We start from the raw sequence: 18856 nt of genomic DNA on the forward strand, positions 1-18856 counted from the left end.
GCACAAGTGTTCCTTTTTCGCCACTTGCTTGCCAACCCTTTTGTTCCTTGTCTTCTTGATTTTAGTTATTCTAACAGGTATGGGGTAATATCTCACTGTGGGTTTGATTTACATTTCCTTGATGAATAGTGATGTTTAGCATCTTTTCATGTGTCTATTGGCCATATGTGTGTCTTTGGAATAATATCTGTTTAAGTCCTCTGCTCATTTTTTTAATAAGTTGCTTGGTTTTTTGGTGTTGAATTGTATAAGTTCTTTATATATTTTGGATATTATTAGATATATCATTTGCAAATATCTTCTCCCATTCAGTCAGTTCTCTTTTTCTTTTGTTGATGGTTTCCTTTTCTGTGCCAAAGCTTTTTATTTTGATGTAGTCCCAATAGTTTATTTTTGCTTTTGTTTCCCTTGCCTTAGGAGACATAGCTAGAAAAATGTTGCTATGGCTGATGTCAGAGAAATTACTGCCTGTGTTCTTTTCTAGGATATTTATGGTTTCAGGTCTCACATTTAGGTATTTAATCCATTTTGAGTTTATTTTTGTGTATGGTGTTAAAAAGTGGTCCAGTTTCATTCTTTTACATGTAGCTGTCCAGTTTTCCCAGCACCATTTATTGAAAAGACTGTCTTTTCTCCATTATGTATTATTGCCTCCTTTGTCATAGATTAGTTGACCATTTAAATGTGGCTTTATTTCTGGGCTCTCTATTCAGTCTATTGATCAATGCGTCTATTTTGTGCCAGTATCAGACTGTTTTGATTACTATTGCTTTGTAATATAACTTGTAATCTGGGGTTGTAATACCTCCAGTTTTGTTCTTTCTCAGGATTGCTTTGACTATTTGGAGTCTTTTGTGGTTCCATAGAAATGTTAGTATTATTTGTTCTAGTTTTGTTAAGAATGTTATTGGTACTTTGATAGGGATAGCATTGAATGTGTAGATTGCTTTGGGTAATATGGACATTTTGACAATATTAATTCTTCCGATCCATAAGTACAGAATATCTTTCCATTTGTTTGTGTCACATTTAATTTCTTTCCTCAGTGTTTTATAGTTTTCAGAATACAGATCTTTCTCCTCTTTGGTTAAGTTTATTCCTAGGAATTTTATTCTTTTTGGTGCAATTGTAAATGGTATTGTTTTTTAATTTCTCTTTCTGCTCCCTCATTGTTAGTGTATAGAAATGCTACCAATTACTGGGTATTAATTTTGTATCCTGCCACTTTATTGAAGTTATTTATACTTCTAGTAGTTTTTTGGTGGAGTCTTTAGGATTATCTATGTATACTATCATATCATCTGTAAATAGTGACAGTTTAATTTCTTTACCAATATAAATGCCTCATTTATTTTTCTTCTCTAATTGCTGTGGCTAGGACTCCTAGTACTATGTTGAATAAAAGTGTTGAGAGAGGACATCCTTGGTTTGTTCCTGATCTTAGAGGAAAAACTCAATTTTCCCCATTGAAGATGATGTAACCTGTGGGTTTTTCATATGTGACCTTTATTATGTTGAGATATATTACCTCTAATCCCATTTTGTTGAGAGTTTTTATCATGAATCGGTGTTGAATCTTGTCAAATGCTTTTCCTGCATATATTGAGACAATCATAGGATTTTTATCCTTCAGTTTGTTGATGTAGTGTATAATGGTGATTGATTGCAAAAATTGAACCATCTTTGCATTCCAGGAATAAATCCCACCTGATCATAGTGAATGATCTTCTTAATTCATTGTTGTATGTGGTTTGCTAATATTTTGTTGAGGATTTTTGCATCTATGTTCATCAGGAATATTGACCTGTAGTTTGTTTTTGGTTTTTATTTGTTTGGTTTCTTGGGGGGTTTGTTTTTTTGTTTTTGTTTTTGTTTTTGTTTTTGTGGTGTCTTTGTTTGGTTTTGGTATCAGGGTAATGCCCACCTTGTAAAATGTATTGGGAAGCTTTCCTTCCTCTTCTATTTTTTTTTTTTTTGGACTAGTTTGAAGAGAATAGATATTAACTCTTCTTTAAATGTCTGGTAGAATTCACTTGTGAATCTATCTGTTCCTGAACTTTTATTTTTTGGTAGTTTTTTTATTGCCAATTCATTTTCATTATTTATAATTGGTCTGTTAGATTTTATATTTCTTCCTGGTTCATTTTTGGAAGATTGTATGTTTCTAGGAATTTATCCATTTCTTCTATTGTCTCATTTGTTGGCATATACTTTTTCATAGTATTCTCCTGTACTCCTTTGTATCTCTGTGGTGTCAGTTGTTACTTCTCCTCCTTATCTCTGATTTTATTTTATTTGCGTCATTTCCCTTTTTTTCTTAATGAATATGGCCAAGGGTTTGTCAATTTTGTTTTCAAAGAAGCAGCTTGTGTTTTCATTGATCATGGTATTTATTTTTGAGTCTCTATGTCATTTATTTCTGCTCTGGGTCTTTATTATTTTCTTTCTTCTATTCACTTTGGGCTTTGTTCTTATTCTAGTTCCTTTAGGTGTAAGGTTAGGTTGTTTGTTTGTTTGTTTGTTTTCTTATTTCTTGAAGCAGGGCTTTATTGCTTTATACTTCCCTCTTGGAACTGCTTTGACATTGTCACAGAGATTTGGGACCATTGTACTTTCATTTTCATTTGTCTCCATGTATTTTTTTAAATTTTCTATTCTTTGATTGCTTCATTGATATGTTGGTTGTTTAGCATCATCTTGTTTAGTCTCCACATGTTTGTGTTTTTTCCAGTTTTTTTCCTTGTGATTTATTTCTAGTTTCATACCACTGTGGTCAGAAAAGATGCATGGTATGATATCAGTCTTCTTAAATTTATTGAGGCTTGTTTTATGGCCTAGTATGTGGATCTCTTCTGGAGAATGTTTCATGTGCACTTGAAAAGAATGTGTATTCTGTTGTTTCTGGGTGGAATATTCTGTATATATCTGTTATGTCCATCTGGTCCAATGTGTCATTCAAAGACATTGTTTCCTTATTGATTTGATCTGGATGACCTATCCATCCACTGATGTAAGTGAAGTGTTAAAGTTCCCCAGTATTATTGTATTACCATCAATTTCTCTCATATGTCCATCAATATTTGTTTTTTGTGTTTAGGTGCTCCAGTATTGGGTGTATAGATATTTACAAATATTATATCCTCTTGTTAAATTGATCCATTTATCATTGTATTGTGCCCTTCTTTGTCTCATTAGTCTTTGTTTAAAAGTCTGTTTTGTCTGATGTAAGTATTGCTAACCTGCCTTTTTTTTTTCACTTCCATTTGCATGGTGAATGCTTTCCCATCCCTTTCACTTTCAGACTATGTGTGTCTTTAGGTCTGAGGTGAGTTTCTTGTAGGCAGCATATAGATGGGTCTTGTTTTTTTTTTTATCTGTTCTGCCACTCTGTGTCTTTTGATTAGAGCATTTGGGCCATTTACATTTAAAGTAATTATTTTTTATTTATTTAAATTCAATTATCCAACATATAGTACATCATGAGTTTCAGATGTAGAGTTCAGTAATTTATCAGTTGCATGTAACACCCAGTGCTCATCACATCACATGCCCTCCTTAATAACCATCACCCAGTTACCCCTTCCCCCCAGCCACCTCCCCTCCAGCAACCCTCAGTTTGTTTCCTATAGTTAAGAGTCTCTCATGGTTTGTCTCCCTTTCTGATCTCTTCCCATTCAGTTTTCCCTCCCTCCCCCTATGATTCACTGCACTGTTTCTTATATTCTACATATGAGTGAAACCATATGATAATTGTCTTTCTCCAACTGACTTATTTCATTCAGCATAATAACCTCCAGTTCTATCCATGTCAGTGTAAATGGTAAGATTTCATCTTTTCTGATGGCTGAGTAATATTCCATTGTATATATATATACAACACCTGTTTTATCCATTCCTCTGTCAATGGACATCTGGGCTCAATTTAAAGTAATTATTGATAGGTATATCCTTATTGCCATTTTTAAATTTTGTTTTCTCGTTGTTTTTGTAGTTATTTGTTCCTTTCTTCTCTTGATGTCTTTCTTTGCAATCAATTAATATCTATAATGTTTTGTTTGGCTTTATTTCTCTTTATTTTTTGTGTATCTACCATAGGTTTTGGGTTTGTGATTTTTCATGAGGTTCATATATAGCATCCTAAGTTAATGAAGGAAGGAAGAAGGAAGGAAGGAAGGAAGGAAGGAAGGAAGGAAGGAAGGAAGGAAGGAAGGAAAGAAAGAAAGAAAGAAAGAAAGAAAGAAAGAAAGAAAGAAAGAAAGAAAGAAAGAAAGAAAAAGAATCTATATGCTGTTATATTTTATATCTTTTTATACATATTTTTCTTATGTCTAATTATGGCCACTTCTCTTCCACTTAAAGAAGTTCCCTTAACATTTCTTGCAAGGCTAGTAAAGTGTTGATAAATTCCTTTATATTTTGTTTGGGAAATTCTTTATCTCTCTTTCAAATCTGAATGATAACCTTGCCAGAAAGAGTATTCTTATTTATAGGTTGTTTTTTTTTCCCTTCAGCACTTTGAATATATCATATATGTCACTCTCTTCTGGCTTGCAAAGTTTCTGTTGGAAAATTAGCAGATAATCTTACAGGTTTTCCCTTGTAGGTAACTTTTTGTTTCTCTCTTGTTTTTAAGATACTCTCTTTATCTTTAACTTTTGACATTTCAATTATTATGTGCCACGGAATGGACCTCCTTGGATTCATCTTGTTTGGAACTCTCTGTTCTCCTTGGACTTAGATATCTATTTCCGTCCTAGGTTAGGGAAGTATTCAGTTATTATTTCCTCAGATAAGTTTTCTACACATTTCTCTCTTTTTCAAGGATCACTATAATATGAATATTTGTCCATAGGATGTTGTCCAAGAGATCTCTTAGTCTATCCCCATGGTATAAAATTATTTTCTCTTTTTGATCTTAAGCTCCTATGCTTCCATTATCCTTTCGTTCAGATCACTCATCTGTTCTGTATTCTCTCATTTACTGTTGATTCCCACTAGTGTGTTTTTTTTTTAAAGATTTTATTCATTTATTTGAGAGAGAGAGAATGAGAGAGAGAGCGAGCACGAGAGGGAAGAGGGTCAGAGGGAGAAGCAGACTCCCTGCCGAGCAGGGAGCCCGATGCGGGACTCGATCCCAGGACTCCAGGATCACGACCTGAGCCGAAGGCAGTCGCCCAACCAACTGAGCCACCCAGGCGCCCACTAGTGTGTTTTTTATTTCAGTTATTGTATTCTTCAACTCTTCTTTGTTCTTTTTAATATTTTCTATTTTTTTTCATTTTTTATTGTTACGTTAATCACCATACATTACATCATTAGTTTTTGATGTAGTGTTCCATGATTCATTGTTTGTGCATAACACCCAGTGCTCCACGCAGAATGTGCCCTCCTTAATACCCATCACCAGGCTAACCCATCCCCCCACTCCCCTCCCCTGTAGAACCCTCAGTTTGTTTTTCAGAGTCCATCATCTCTCATGGTTCGTCTCCCCCTCTGAATTACTCCCCTTCATTCTTCCCCTCCTGCTATCTTCTTCTCTTTTTTTCCCTTAACATATATTGCATTATTTGTTTCAGAAATACAGATCTGTGACTCAACAGTCTTGCACAATTCACAGCGCTCACCATAGCACGTACCCTCCCCAATGTCTATCACCCAGTCACCTCATCCCTCCCACCCCCCACCACTCCAGCAACCCTCAGTTTGTCTCCTGAGATTAAGAATTCCTCATATCAGTGAGGTCATAGGATACATGTCTTTCTCTGATTGACTTATTTCACTCAACATAACACCCTCCAGTTCCAGCCACGTTGTTGCAAATGGCAAGACCTCATTCCTTTTGATGGCTGCATAATATTACATTGTATATATATATACCACATCTTCTTTATCAATTCATCTGTCGATGGACATCTTGGCTCTTTCCACAGTTTGGCTATTGTGGACATTGCTGCTATGAACATTGGGGTGCACGTACCCCTTCGGATCCCTACATTTGTATCTTTGGGGTAAATACCCAGTAGTGCAATTGCTGGATCCTATGGTAGCTCTATTTTCAACTGTTTGAGGAACCTCCATACTGTTTTCCAGAGTGGTTGCACCAGCTTGCATTCCCACCAACAGTGTAGGAGGGTTCCCCTTTCTCCACATCCCCACCAACATCTGTCATTTCCTGACTTGTTAATTCTAGCCATTCTGACTGGTGTGAGGTGGTATCTCATTGAGGTTTTGATTTGTATTTCCCTGATGCCGAGCAATGTTGAGCACTTTTTCATGTGTCTGTTGGCCATTTGGATGTCTTCTTTGGAAAAATGTCTGTTCATGTCTTCTGCCCATTTCTTGATTGGATCATTTGTTCTTTGGGTGTTGAGTTTGATAAGTTCTTTATAGATTTTGGATACTAGCCCTTTATCTGATATGTCATTTGCAAATATTTTCTCCCATTCTCTCAGTTGTCTTTTGGTTTTGTGGACTGTTTCTTTTGCTGTGCAAAAGCTTTTTATCTTGATGAAATCCCAATAGTTCATTTTTGCCCTGGCTTCCCGTGCCTTTGGCGATGTTTCTAGGAAGAAGTTGCTGCGGCTAAGGTCGAAAAGGTTGCTACCTGTGTTCTCCTTTAGGATTTGGATGGACTCCTGTCTCACGTTTAGGTCTTTCAACCATTTGGAGTCTATTTTTGTGTGTGGTGTAAGGAAATGGTCCAGTTTCATTCTTCTGCATGTGGCTGTCCAATTTTCCCAACACCATTTGTTGAACAGACTGTCTTTTTTCCATTGGACATTCTTTCCTGCCTTGTCAAAGATTAGTTGACCATAGAGTTGAGGGTCCATTTCTGGGCTCTCGATTCTGGTCCATTGATCTATGTGTCTGCTTTTGTGCCGGTACCATACTGTCTTGATGATGATAGCTTTGTAATAGAGCTGGAAGTCTGGAATGGTGATGCCGCCAGCTTTGCTTTTCTTTTTCAAGATTCCTCTGGCTATTCGGGGTCTCTTCTGGTTCCATACAAATTTTAGGATTATTTGTTCCATTTCTTTGAAAAAAGTGGATGGTATTTTGATGGGGATTGCGCTGAATGTGTAGATTGCTCTAGGGAGCATTGACATCTTCACAATGTTTGTTCTTCCAATCCATGAGCATGGAAAGTTTTTCCATTTCTTTGTGTCTTCTTCAATTTCTTTCATGAGTATTTTATAGTTTTCTGAGTACAGATCCTTTGCCTCTTTGGTTAGATTTATTCCTAGGTATCTTATGGTTTTGGGTGCAATTGTAAATGGGATCGACTCCTTGATTTGTCTCTCTTCTCTCTTGTTGTTGGTGTATAGGAATGCCACTGATTTCTGTGCATTGATTTTATATCCTGCCACTTTACTGAATTCCTGTATGAGTTCTAGCAGTTTTGGGGTGGAGTCTTTTGGGTTTTCCACATACAGTATCATATCATCTGCAAAGAGTGAGAGTTTGACTTCCTCTTTGCCGATCTGGATGCCTTTGATTTCTTTTTGTTGTCTGATTGCTGTGGCTAGGACTTCTAATGCTATGTTGAATAGCAGTGGTGATAGTGGACATCCCTGCCGCGTTCCTGACCTTAGGGGAAAAGCTCTCAGTTTTTCCCCATTGAGAATGATATTCGCTGTAGGTTTTTCATAGATGGCTTTTATGATATTGAGGTAGGTACCCTCTATCCCTATACTCTGAAGAGTTTTGATCAAGAAAGGATGCTGTACTTTGTCAAATGCTTTTTCTGTATCTATTGAGAGGATCATATGATTCTTGTTCTTTCTTTTGTTAATATATTGTATCACGTTGATTGATTTGCAGATGTTGAACCAACCTTGCAGCCCAGGGATAAATCCCACTTGGTCATGGTGAATAATCATTTTAATGTACTGTTGGATCCTATTGGCTAGTATTTTGGTGAGAATTTTTGCATCCATGTTCATCAAGGATATTGGTCTGTGATTCTCCTTTTTGATGGGGTCTTTGTCTGGTTTTGGGATCAAGGTAATGGTGGCCTCATAAAATGAGTTTGGAAGTTTTCCTTTCATTTCTATTTTTTGGAACAGTTTCAGGAGAATAGGTATTAATTCTTCTTTAAATATTTGGTAGAATTCCCCTGGGAAGCCATTTGGCCCTGGGCTTTTGTTTTTGGGAGATTTTTGATGACTGTTTCAATTTCCTTAGTGGTTATAGGTCTGTTCAGGTTTTCTATTTCTTCCTGGTTCAATTTTGGTAGTTGATACATCTCTAGGAATGCACCCATTTCTTCCAGGTGATCTAATTTGCTGGCATAGAGTTGCTCATAATATGTTCTTATAATTGTTTGTATTTCTTTGGTGTTGGTTGTGATCTCTCCTCTTTCATTCACGATTTTGTTGATTTGGGTCATTTCTCTTTTCTTTTTGATCAGTCTGGCCAGGGGTTTATCAATCTTGTTAATTCTTTCAAAGAACCAGCTCCTAGTTTCGTTGATCTGTTCTACTGTTCTTTTGGTTTCTATTTCATTGATTTCTGCTCTGATCTTTATTATTTCTCTTCTCCTGCTGGCTTTAGGCTTTATTTGCTGTTCTTTCTCCAGCTCCTTTAGGTGTAGGGTTAGGTTGTGTATTTGAGACCTTTCTTGTTTCTTGAGAAAAGCTTGTATTGCTATATACTTTCCTCTTAGGATGGCCTTTGCTGTATCCCAAAGATTTTGAACAGTTGTGTTTTCATTTTCATTGGTTTCCATGAATTTTTTTAATTCTTCTTTAATTTCCTGGTTGACCCATTCATTCTTTAGTAGGATACTCTTTAGCCTCCATGTATTTCAGTTCTTTCCGACTTTCCTCTTGTGATTGAGTTCTAGTTTCAAAGCATTGTGGTCTGAAAATATGCAAGGAATGATCCCAATCTTTTGGTACCAGTTGAGACCTGATGTGTGACCTAGGATGTGATCAATTCTGGAGAATGTGCCATGGGCACTAGAGAAGAATGTGTATTCCGTTGCTTTGGGATGGAATGTTCTGAATATGTCTGTGAAGTCCATTTGGTCCAGTGTGTCATTTAAAGTCTTTATTTCCTTGTTGATCTTTTGCTTAGATGATCTGTCCATTTCAGTCAGGGGGGTGTTAAAGTCTCCCACTATTATCGTATCGTTGTCAATGTGTTTCTTTGCTTTTGTTATTAATTGCCTTATATAATTGGCTGCTCCCATGTTAGGAGCATAGATATTTACAATTGTTAGATCTTCTTGTTGGATAGACCCTTTAAGTAGGATATAGTGTCCTTCTTCATCTCTTATTACAGTCTTTGTTTTAAAATCTAATTTGTCTGATATAAGGATCACCACCCCAGCTTTCTTTTGGTTTCCATTAGCATGGTAAATGATTTTCCACCCCCTCACTTTCAATGTGGGGGTGCCTTTGGGTCTAAAATGTGTCTCTTGCAGACAGCATATCGATGGGTCTTGTTTTTAATCCAATCTGATAGCCTCTGTCTTTTGATTGGGACATTTAGCCCATTTACATTCATGGTAACTATTGAAAGATATGAATTTAGTGCCCTTGTATTGCCTGTAAGGTGACTGTTACTGTATATTGTCTGTGTTCCTTTCTAATCTATGCTGCTTTTAGGCGCTCTTTGCTTAGAGGACCCCTTTCAATATTTCTTGGAGGGCTGGTTTCGTGTTTGCAAATTCCTTTAGTTTTTGTTTGTCCTGGAAGATTTTTATCTCTCCTTCAATTTTCAATGACAACCTAGCTGGATATAGTATTCTTGGCTGCATGTTTTTCTCCTTTAGTGCTCTGAAGATATCATGCCAGTTCTTTCTGGCCTTCCAGGTCTCTGTGGATAGGTCTGTTGCCAATCTAATGTTTCTACCATTGTAGGTTACAGATCTCTTGTGCCAAGCTGCTTTCAGGATTTTCTCTTTGTCTCTGAGACTCGTAAGTTTTACTATTAGATGTCGGGGTGTTGACCTATTTTTATTGATTTTGGGAGGGGTTCTCTGTGCCTCCTGGATTTTGATGCCTGTTTCCTTCCTCACATTAGGGAAGTTCTCTGCTATAATTTGCTCCAATATACCTTCTGCCCCTCTCTCTCTTTCTTCTTCTTCTGGGATCCCAATTATTCTAATGTTGTTTTGTCTTATCGTATCACTTATCTCTCAAATTCTGCCCTCGTGATCCTGTAGTTGTTTATCTCTCTTTTGCTCAGCTTCTTTATTATCCATCATGTGGTCTTCTATATCGCTGATTCTCTCTTCTGCCTCATTTATCCTAGCAGTTAGTGCCCCCATTTTGGATTGCACCTCATTAATAGCCTTTTTGATTTTGACTTGGTTAGATTTTAGTTCTTTTATTTCTCCAGAAAAGGTGTCTCTAATAACTTCCACGCTTTTTTCAAGCCCAGCTAGTATCTTTAAAGTAACGATTCTGAACTCTAGGTCTGACATTGTACTAATGTCCGTATTGAGTAGGTCCCTGGCAGATGGTACTACCTCTTGTTCTTTTTGCTGAGGTGTTTTTTTTCATCTTGTCATTTTGGCCAGAGGAGAATAGATGAATGAGAGAACAAAATGCTAACAGGTTAACAATGTCCCCAGCAAATATACTCTGTACAAATTAGAAAAGACCTGAAACCAGGGGAAAAGAAAGGGAAAGAAAGAAAAAAGAAAGAGAAAAAAAGAAAAAGATAAAAACAGAACAAAACAAAAAGAAACAGAATTTGATCAAATATGATCAGGCTAGTGCATAGATCAGTGCCACACACTAGATTTTGGGCATATTTTGGTCTGTTAGAAGGAAGTGCCTCCTAATATTTTAAAGGAAGAAAGACTTATATATGTACAAAATAAGGGTTGATGCAATGAAGGGATGAAAGATGACTGTAAAGATGAAAATTATAAAAGATTTTGTAAAAGGAATTGATAAGATAAGAAGTTGTTTGAAAAAAGAAAGAAGATTTAAAAACAAAGAAGAGAAGAAAAAAAGAAAAGGGAGAGAATGTGATCAGGCAGGAGACTAGAACAAAGCCATTTACTTCCAGTAAGTGATCGTTTTTCTGTTCAGAGAGTTGTTGCTATTCTTCTCTTCGATCTCCTGTTGAGTTCGTAGGTGTTCAGAATGGTTTGATCCCTATTCAGCTGAATTCCTGAGACCAAACGAAACCCAGGTCTCCTACTCCTCCGTCATCTTGCTCCGCCTCCTAATATTTTCTATTTCTTTATTGAAGGTCTCACTGAGCTCTTCCATTCTTTTCTCTAGCCCAGTGGGCATGATTATGATCATTACTTTAAATTCTTTATCAGGCAGATTGCTTATATCTGTTTCATTTAGTTCTTTTCTGAGGTTTTTTCTTGTTCTTTCTTTTGTAGCATATTCCTGTTTCCCCATTTTCCTTGACATCCTGTGTTTGTTTTTATGGATTAGATGAAACAGCTACTTGTCCTGAAGTTGAAGGAGTGGTCTTGTGTATGGTGTCCCCAATGCAGACTCTGTGTGCTGTGCTTTTGCTGGCTGGCTGTATGTGCTAATTATTTTTTAAACTATGGCTTTTATAGAAAGAATAAAGAAAAAAATGATATAAAAGACAAAAGAAAATAATGAAATAAAAGGAGAAAGGGAAAAAGGAGAAGAAAGAACAAAATCAAAAAGAATAAAATTAAAACAAGACAGGACAAATTTTAAAATGTAAAAAAAAATAATAATAATTAAAAATTAAAAAAAAACAAAACACAAAACCATGGCTGGCCTGTTTTCTCTGCCCCAGTCACAGGTTGACTGGTGTAGCCTGGTGGACCGTGGGCTCACTGAGACTACAAACTCCCCGTGACAACTAGATCCGTCAGGACCTTCCTGGCGTGGCATTAGGACCCTCCATTTGTGGTGTCTGAAACTTCTCTTGACAGCCAAATCCTGCTCCAGCCTGGGCTTTTAAGGCTGAGGGGGAGAGAGCATCCCCATAGTTCCTCAGCCCTTTTAAACTCTGGCTTCTCTTCTCTGTGCCCCAGCATGACTAGGGCTGGTGTGGGCTTGCAGACCCTGTGCTCACTGGAGTTGAAAACTCACAGAGATAACTGGGCACTCCCATTATGGTGTCTGGATCCTGCTGCAGTCTAGGATTTTAAGGTGGGATGGGAATATAAATCAGCTTGTTCTCCAGTTCCCCTGACCTGGAAAGCTTTCTTCCAGCTCTTCTGCAGCCTGGCAGAGTTCTATTGTTGTCTGTTTTCTGTGCTAGTTGCTCTTTTAAACCATGTGTTGTTTTTGTGTTTTTTGTTTTTTCTGTGCCCAAAGCCAGAGGGGCCTGTTCCTCGTCCCTCAGTGCTATCCCTCCCTCCCCACTGCCATTTGCATTGTTAGGAGTGGGAGTTCCCTTTGTTACCATCCATTTTTATTGCTGTTCTCTTGCCATTCTCTCTGTCTTTAGTTGTTCAGTAGCTGTTCAGTCAATTTTCAGTTCTTCACAAGGATTTGTTCTATTAATAGGTGTAATTTGGTATGATCTGTGGAGGAGGTGATTTCAGAATCTTCCTACATCACCATCTTGAACCAGAACTCTATTATACCCATTTCCAAATGAGGGAATTGAATCACACATGTCAAAGCATAATTCTTAGCACTCAAATAGCTCATAATTTATTAGGTAGACAGACTAAATGAATCCAAGCCATTATAGGTGTCACCATGGAGGTCTGATGAGAACACAGACGAAAATGAGGTGAGGAGAAGTGAGAACTGTCTTTTCATTTGACACTCACAATCTCCCTCTTGCATAAGGGGTGTTAAGTGAGTTACTCAGGTCATATAGTGAGTAAGGGGTATCTAGGGGCTTCTACCTCCTGACTTACTGCAGTGCCCAGCCAGCTCCCACTACTGCCCCTTCTAATTTTCAATAAGCTGTTTAATTACTAAAGAAGTATATCACTTTATCTAGTATTTGGCATTTAAAATCAGACCCTCTGAAAAGTTATAGTTCTTTATTACAAACTGATGCATGGTTATGGGTGACGTGTCAGTGTCAGTTGTCAGCAACTCTTTAGCATGTCAGTATGTTTTGGGAGTAGGAAGAGGTGGAAAGATGCTGGTAGCAGTGGAAAAAGGCCTGAAGAGAGTATGTACATGCCTTTCATATCAATGCATTTCTTTAATAGGATCTGGAGTCAGGATCTGAGAGTGGAGCAGATACCATTTCAGTAAATCAGACACAAATAAATTTGTCTTCTAACACCGAATCTACCGACCTATCATCTTCCACCCCAGTGGCCAGTTCTGGAACCAAACCCAAGTCTATGGTAAGTTATAAATGATAACAGTCAGTTTTAACATGAAATGCTGATAATCATAAGGTAAGAGTTGATATCTCATCCATTCAATATAGAAGAAATACTCTTTGAGTCTTAGTTTCAGTGACTTGATAGCATTTAATTAAGTACAATCCAACATACGTTGTTTGTTTGCTTTATAACTGATAACACAAGTACTTCACTAAAACAGGTCATGGCTCTAGAATTATGCAAAATATGGTATCAAATTTTGTTGCTGTATGCTCAGATCTTTAAAGAACCAAGAGCAAAAAATATAGAGATGGTTCTCCCTGAATTATTATCCTGACCACATCACTTACTAGTCAGAAAATCACCTAAGACTAGATAGAGAGATAGAGATATATAAAATCACATGCATCATAAATTTTATGTGGGTATTAAATGACATAGTTCATGTAAAGTACTTAGTGAAATGCTTGGCACAGAATAAATACTGAGTAAATGTAAGCTACCATCATTATTATTATGATGCTTCATCAACTTTACAGTGCTACCAAAACAAATAAAAGGAGAATTACCACATGTAATAATATAGCAGGGTGAATTGTAAATAAAAGACATTTTAAGTAAAAAGTTGAATGGCTACAGGAAAGCAGTATTTGACTGTAAAAGGTAACATTTATGGAGGAAGTAATTACTACTTCAAATATCTGAAGTCCCAGCAGCTCCAAAATAACCTTTCCTAGTTTAGTGAAAATCACAGTGGCATATTGTTTTTTTTAATGCCCATGTTAGCTTAACACAGAGAAACAAGTTTGGATTCTTGTTTGCCTGACTTTAAAATAAAAGGCAAATCTGAAATAGGACTCAAAAGAGAATACTCTGAATTTAACATGGTAGATATATTCAATTGCAAGAATATCTAGAGCATTTTTTAATAGAATAAATATTTATTGAATGCACTGTGCTAGATGAAAGAGTGGGAGTGGAGTAAAACATATTTTCCATCTTCAAACAGCTCACAATCTAGCAAAGCGGGGTAGGTAAGTAAACAGTGAAATTCAGTATCATACTATATGGTAGAGCTGAAAAATTGGAAATAGGAACCAGTGATCTGCTACATAATGCTATTGTTGGGTACAATGAAAAAACAGGGTCAAAAATAATGTGTGTCAACAGGCGGCTGCAATGAATTGGTGCTCTTCTTTTTCATAATGGGTAAAGAAGGTTAAAATGCAAAATTAAAATATGAAACAAAATGATCTTACTTCACCACATTCTTATTGAAGTAAAGGGTCAAAGCCTCTCAATGGTTTTAAACTGAAGGTTTGGGAACCATTGGAGCATTGGCTTTTTGAACATTGGGACAGGTATGGGGCTGACATATAAGAAACAAGTAGAAAGGAAGGTGAATTCACTTTTTAAAGGTATTTATGCTTAAATTCTCTTTTTTAAAGCACCTGCTATTATCCTGAAGAGCAGTTCTTTTCTCTCTGATATTTATTCCATGCTCATCTTTTACTTTAGAATAATTACCATTGGTATCTGCTATTTCTCCCTTGAAAGATACATATTTTAGTGTGTGGTCACCTTATAATTTGTAACAATTTATACAACTTTGTGCAATTCTGTCCTTTTTCTTCAATACCCCCATGTTTATAAATGTGCTCATGTTTATAAATGCATTTCCACCAAGATATGTCTATATATTTTTATGATAACCATCTACACTAAAGTTTTAGAATGAAAAACATAAAACCATCAGTTTTGGGGGGACTTTAATCCTTTAAAATACTTGAAGATGCATCTGTTTTCAAATTTTTCGTGTTTGCCATATCAATTGACCAAACTATTCACCCTACAGGCTAAATTAAGAAATACTAAAATTGGAGCACCTGGGTGGCTCAGTTGGTTAAGCGTCTGCCTTCAGCTCAGGTCATGATCTCAGGGTCCCGGGATCTAGCCCCACATCTGGCTCCTTGTTCAGCAGGGAGCCTGCTTCTCCCTCTCCCTCTGCACACACACCCCCCGCCCCCAGCTGGTACTCTCTCTCTCTCTTTCAAATAAATAAAATCTTAAAAAAAAGAAATACTAAAGTCAATTATTGAACAGAAACATAATTTTCTGTGCCCCCAAAACAAATGTTTACTGAAAAGTTGTCAACTTTGGATAAAATTGTGACTCTCTACCAAGCTGTTCAAGTGTGACTTGTTACCTGGGCACACAGTCACAGCTTCATAGTGATGCCACCCCTCATTAGTCAGTGAGCACTAAGAATCATTATGCAGTAGACTTCGCCTCCAAACACAATATTCCACTTCAAGACAACCAAAACTGCTTAACCCATCTTGACCAATACCACAGGCAGTTAGAGAACTGTACATGAAACTCTGTCCAGCTACTGAACTATAATTTAGTAAAATTCTCCAGCAGGCCATGAGAAGGACCCAGAAAGAAACACTCCACTGTCAAAGACAACTGACTTTTAGGAAATTTCTCAAAAGAAAAGGCCAATAATTAAAATAGCTTGAAAAGCAAGTTTTTGTTTTGGGAGAAGGGTTGTTTTAATGTGTGTGTGTATTTAATTTTGTGTTATTATTAGTGTTGATGCTTTTGAGTACAATTCCTTTTTACTACAGTTTGAAAATAATTCTTTGGCTATATGGGTCAGTTCTATGTTTTCAGTTGTTTTTGGGTAGGAATATTAGAATGAAGAATTTTACCTATTTTGTCAGAGAGTAAACAGATATTTACCCTGTCAATTTGGAGCTTGGGAAATTATCTATTTGTGTAATGGCAGTCTGGCTACTTTGTGAATAGCGAGAAAGCTCCAGTATCCTACAGAGCCATTCTTTTCACCAGGAACTAAAATTTCAAATTTAATATTAAGTAGAAACATTAAATTCTAAGAACACCTACTTCTAACATCCACTCATAATGAACTAAACTTCTGCTCCATAATGTCATATTTTTACAAAATGTTTACTTTTATCTCAGAATTATTTAATGTTACATTTGATTTGCTGCTGTGAAATCTATTTATAATGGTGACTAACTATCACAAATATTTGGCTTTCCTTTTGTATGTAAGACCTCTGGGTTTCTACGTGCCTATTTTTTCTATAAGATTTCTTTTATATGTATTATTAGAACAGGACCAATGAGTAATCTTCAGATTTTTCATGAAGACTATGTATATATCATGCCAAAGAGTGAGCACTAAAGTAGATTTCTGTGATGTAGTTCACACAAAAATGAAAAAGTTGAAAGGTAGGATACCCAGTACCTACCAAAAAACACATTAGAAAAAAGAGATCTAGTGCTTCATGTCCAAAAAATCACCAATTTCTCTCCCAAAATCTGTGATTTTTTCTTTTGAAACAGTCTCATAATGCCTTTCTTGAGAGACATTTTCACAAAAACCCATGATTAGTCGTATTACTTTTATACAAAGTGCTGTGACTCATTCTAGAATGATATACTGACATCCTTCTGGCCATGGTATCAGTTGCTTAAGTTGTTCCTGTATTCATTAATATAGGGTTGTTACGTGAAAGATTTTAAAGCAGGACACTAAAACCTCAGGGGTTTTATTGTTTTTTCTGGAGATACTTGTAAGTGTAGGTGTTCATTAAATTACTATTCATCATACATTTATGAAGAGAGAAACCAAGCTCTAGAAAATAAAGAAAACAACATATTTCACTTGTAGAATAAGTAACTGGACGAACAGGGACAGTCTAGCATTCTGTAGAATAATCGAGAGCATCATTAAAGAGCAATGCAAGGATATGGTTTCAATTTAGTCTAAATTCCTCTTCCCTCTTTGTCCCAGAAACTCCCTTAGTTGCCTTGTGATAGAATTCTAATAACAGTGATGAAACCCTCAATCATTTGGGCATGTTAGAACCACAGCTAGACAGAGCAGCTTTGAGTATGTCCTAAACTATCTAAAGGAATTTTGAAACATATTGGCATTCACATCAGAATGTATTATGTACTGGAAAATAACCCTTTTATTGAAGACATCAAAAACAGCAGAAATTATTAACCTTCGTTATTGTAATTGCTACAGAGTAAAAAAGACAGATACATCTTATTTTAGTTCAAGGTGGCAACAGTAGGTCTAATTCCACAGATTGAATACACCCCTCATCTTTTCATCATTACTACCAAAATAGCAAGGGGACAGATGAGGGAAAACATCAGCTGCTGGAAGGATGGGAGCTTAGGGCAGGCCGAATGATGCCCAGCCAGACACTGCCAACTCCTTTAGAGAGCAGTTGAGAATAAATCTTGCCTAAAGGCTGCCATGGTGTGACAAAAATAGAGCTCAGGAGTATGCCCTCCTTACAGATCATGATCATTTCTAGATGACTTTTAAAAAGACTCCCAATACTATAATCAACATAATAGCCCAACTGCTTTTACTGACAGTTCCAAAACTTGCATGGTCTATTCTATTGTTGAAGAGAACAATCTCTCAATATGACCCCCAACACAACTGATTATGCTATAGTCAGTTTAGTGAGGCGTTTACATACAACCTATTATTTTTCTCCCCTCTGCATGATAGAAGCAAAATAATAATTTTCTAGTGTGACATTTACTTGTCAATAGCATTGTCCTCCCTAAAAGGTATAAATGTTTTGAGGTGCAGAGAAAAGGAGGGTGATGATGGCACTAGGTAAGAATTTTGACATGTCATTTTTAATAAATGTTATTTAAGTTCAAGTCTTTAAAAAACAGGATCTTATTTTCCCTTTTTTCAGCCAGTGAGATATGGTCTAATCTACACTGTTTTTGAAAGTATCAATTTCTATTTTGGGCACTGTGCAAATGAGAACCATAAATTGTCACTCATAGTATTTCTATGAATCTATATCTCTCCATGCTAAAAGCAGAGACAACAAAAATATGAACTTTAAGAAAGACCCGCAAGTTTTATCCAGGTAATATTTATGGAGAAAAGCATTTTCCCTCTGTAATAATAGTATCAAATAGAAAAAGGACAAACATTTATGGAGCGCACACTATGTGGCAGATATTATATTATGGACTAGTAGGGCATAGTTCATTGATTCCTCACAACAGCCTTTTAGGTGGATGCCATGATTTCCTAGAGTTCATCGATGAGGAAACTAATATTTATAACGGCTAATCTGAGCTGCCTGTGGCCTCACTGCTGGGAAGGGTTGGGGCCAGGACGGCACCCTGATCTTCCATGCTCCTATTTAACACTGCTTTATGCAGAGATTCACCTGCCAACCACCTGGCTTCAGAATCAACATAAATTGGTCTGAGAGGTTTTATGTCGGAAACAAATTGCCACTGATGTTTGAGTTACCAGAGTGCCCAAGCACAGTTTCATTGCACAGTAAAGAACTGATTCATCAGAGCATGGCATAGGTCATATTGTTCTAACATCATTTTCTAAATCATCTGTCTACCATAGATTTTTTACATGTGTTTGTACGTATATATATACATGTGTATTAAATTATACGTATATATGTGTGTATCTATATATCAGAAAATATATACATATATTTGTGTGTATGTATATATGTGTATATACAGACATACATTCTCTGGTGTTATTTTCCAGAA

At 36.5% G+C, this 18856-nt stretch overlaps 1 protein-coding gene across 3 annotated transcripts in view; it reads left to right on the top strand.

Moving 5' to 3' along the window:
* Window positions 1–18856, top strand: part of DLC1 (DLC1 Rho GTPase activating protein) — a 417459-nt gene that overhangs the window by 112186 nt on the left and 286417 nt on the right. For all 3 annotated transcript variants that reach the window (XR_012381137.1, XM_073902378.1, XM_025886236.2), the window contains exon 4: window positions 13133–13273. Coding sequence is in view for 2 of the 3 variants with exons in the window: in XM_073902378.1 (XP_073758479.1) it covers window positions 13133–13273 (141 nt within the window). In the remaining variant the exon portion in view is untranslated. The remainder of the gene's footprint in view (window positions 1–13132; window positions 13274–18856) is intronic.

The sequence above is a fragment of the Callorhinus ursinus genome, unplaced genomic scaffold, assembly GCF_003265705.2.
Source record: "Callorhinus ursinus isolate GAN/ISIS: 27379988/994484 unplaced genomic scaffold, GSC_fseal_2.0 scaffold17, whole genome shotgun sequence".
Taxonomy (NCBI): domain Eukaryota; kingdom Metazoa; phylum Chordata; class Mammalia; order Carnivora; family Otariidae; genus Callorhinus; species Callorhinus ursinus.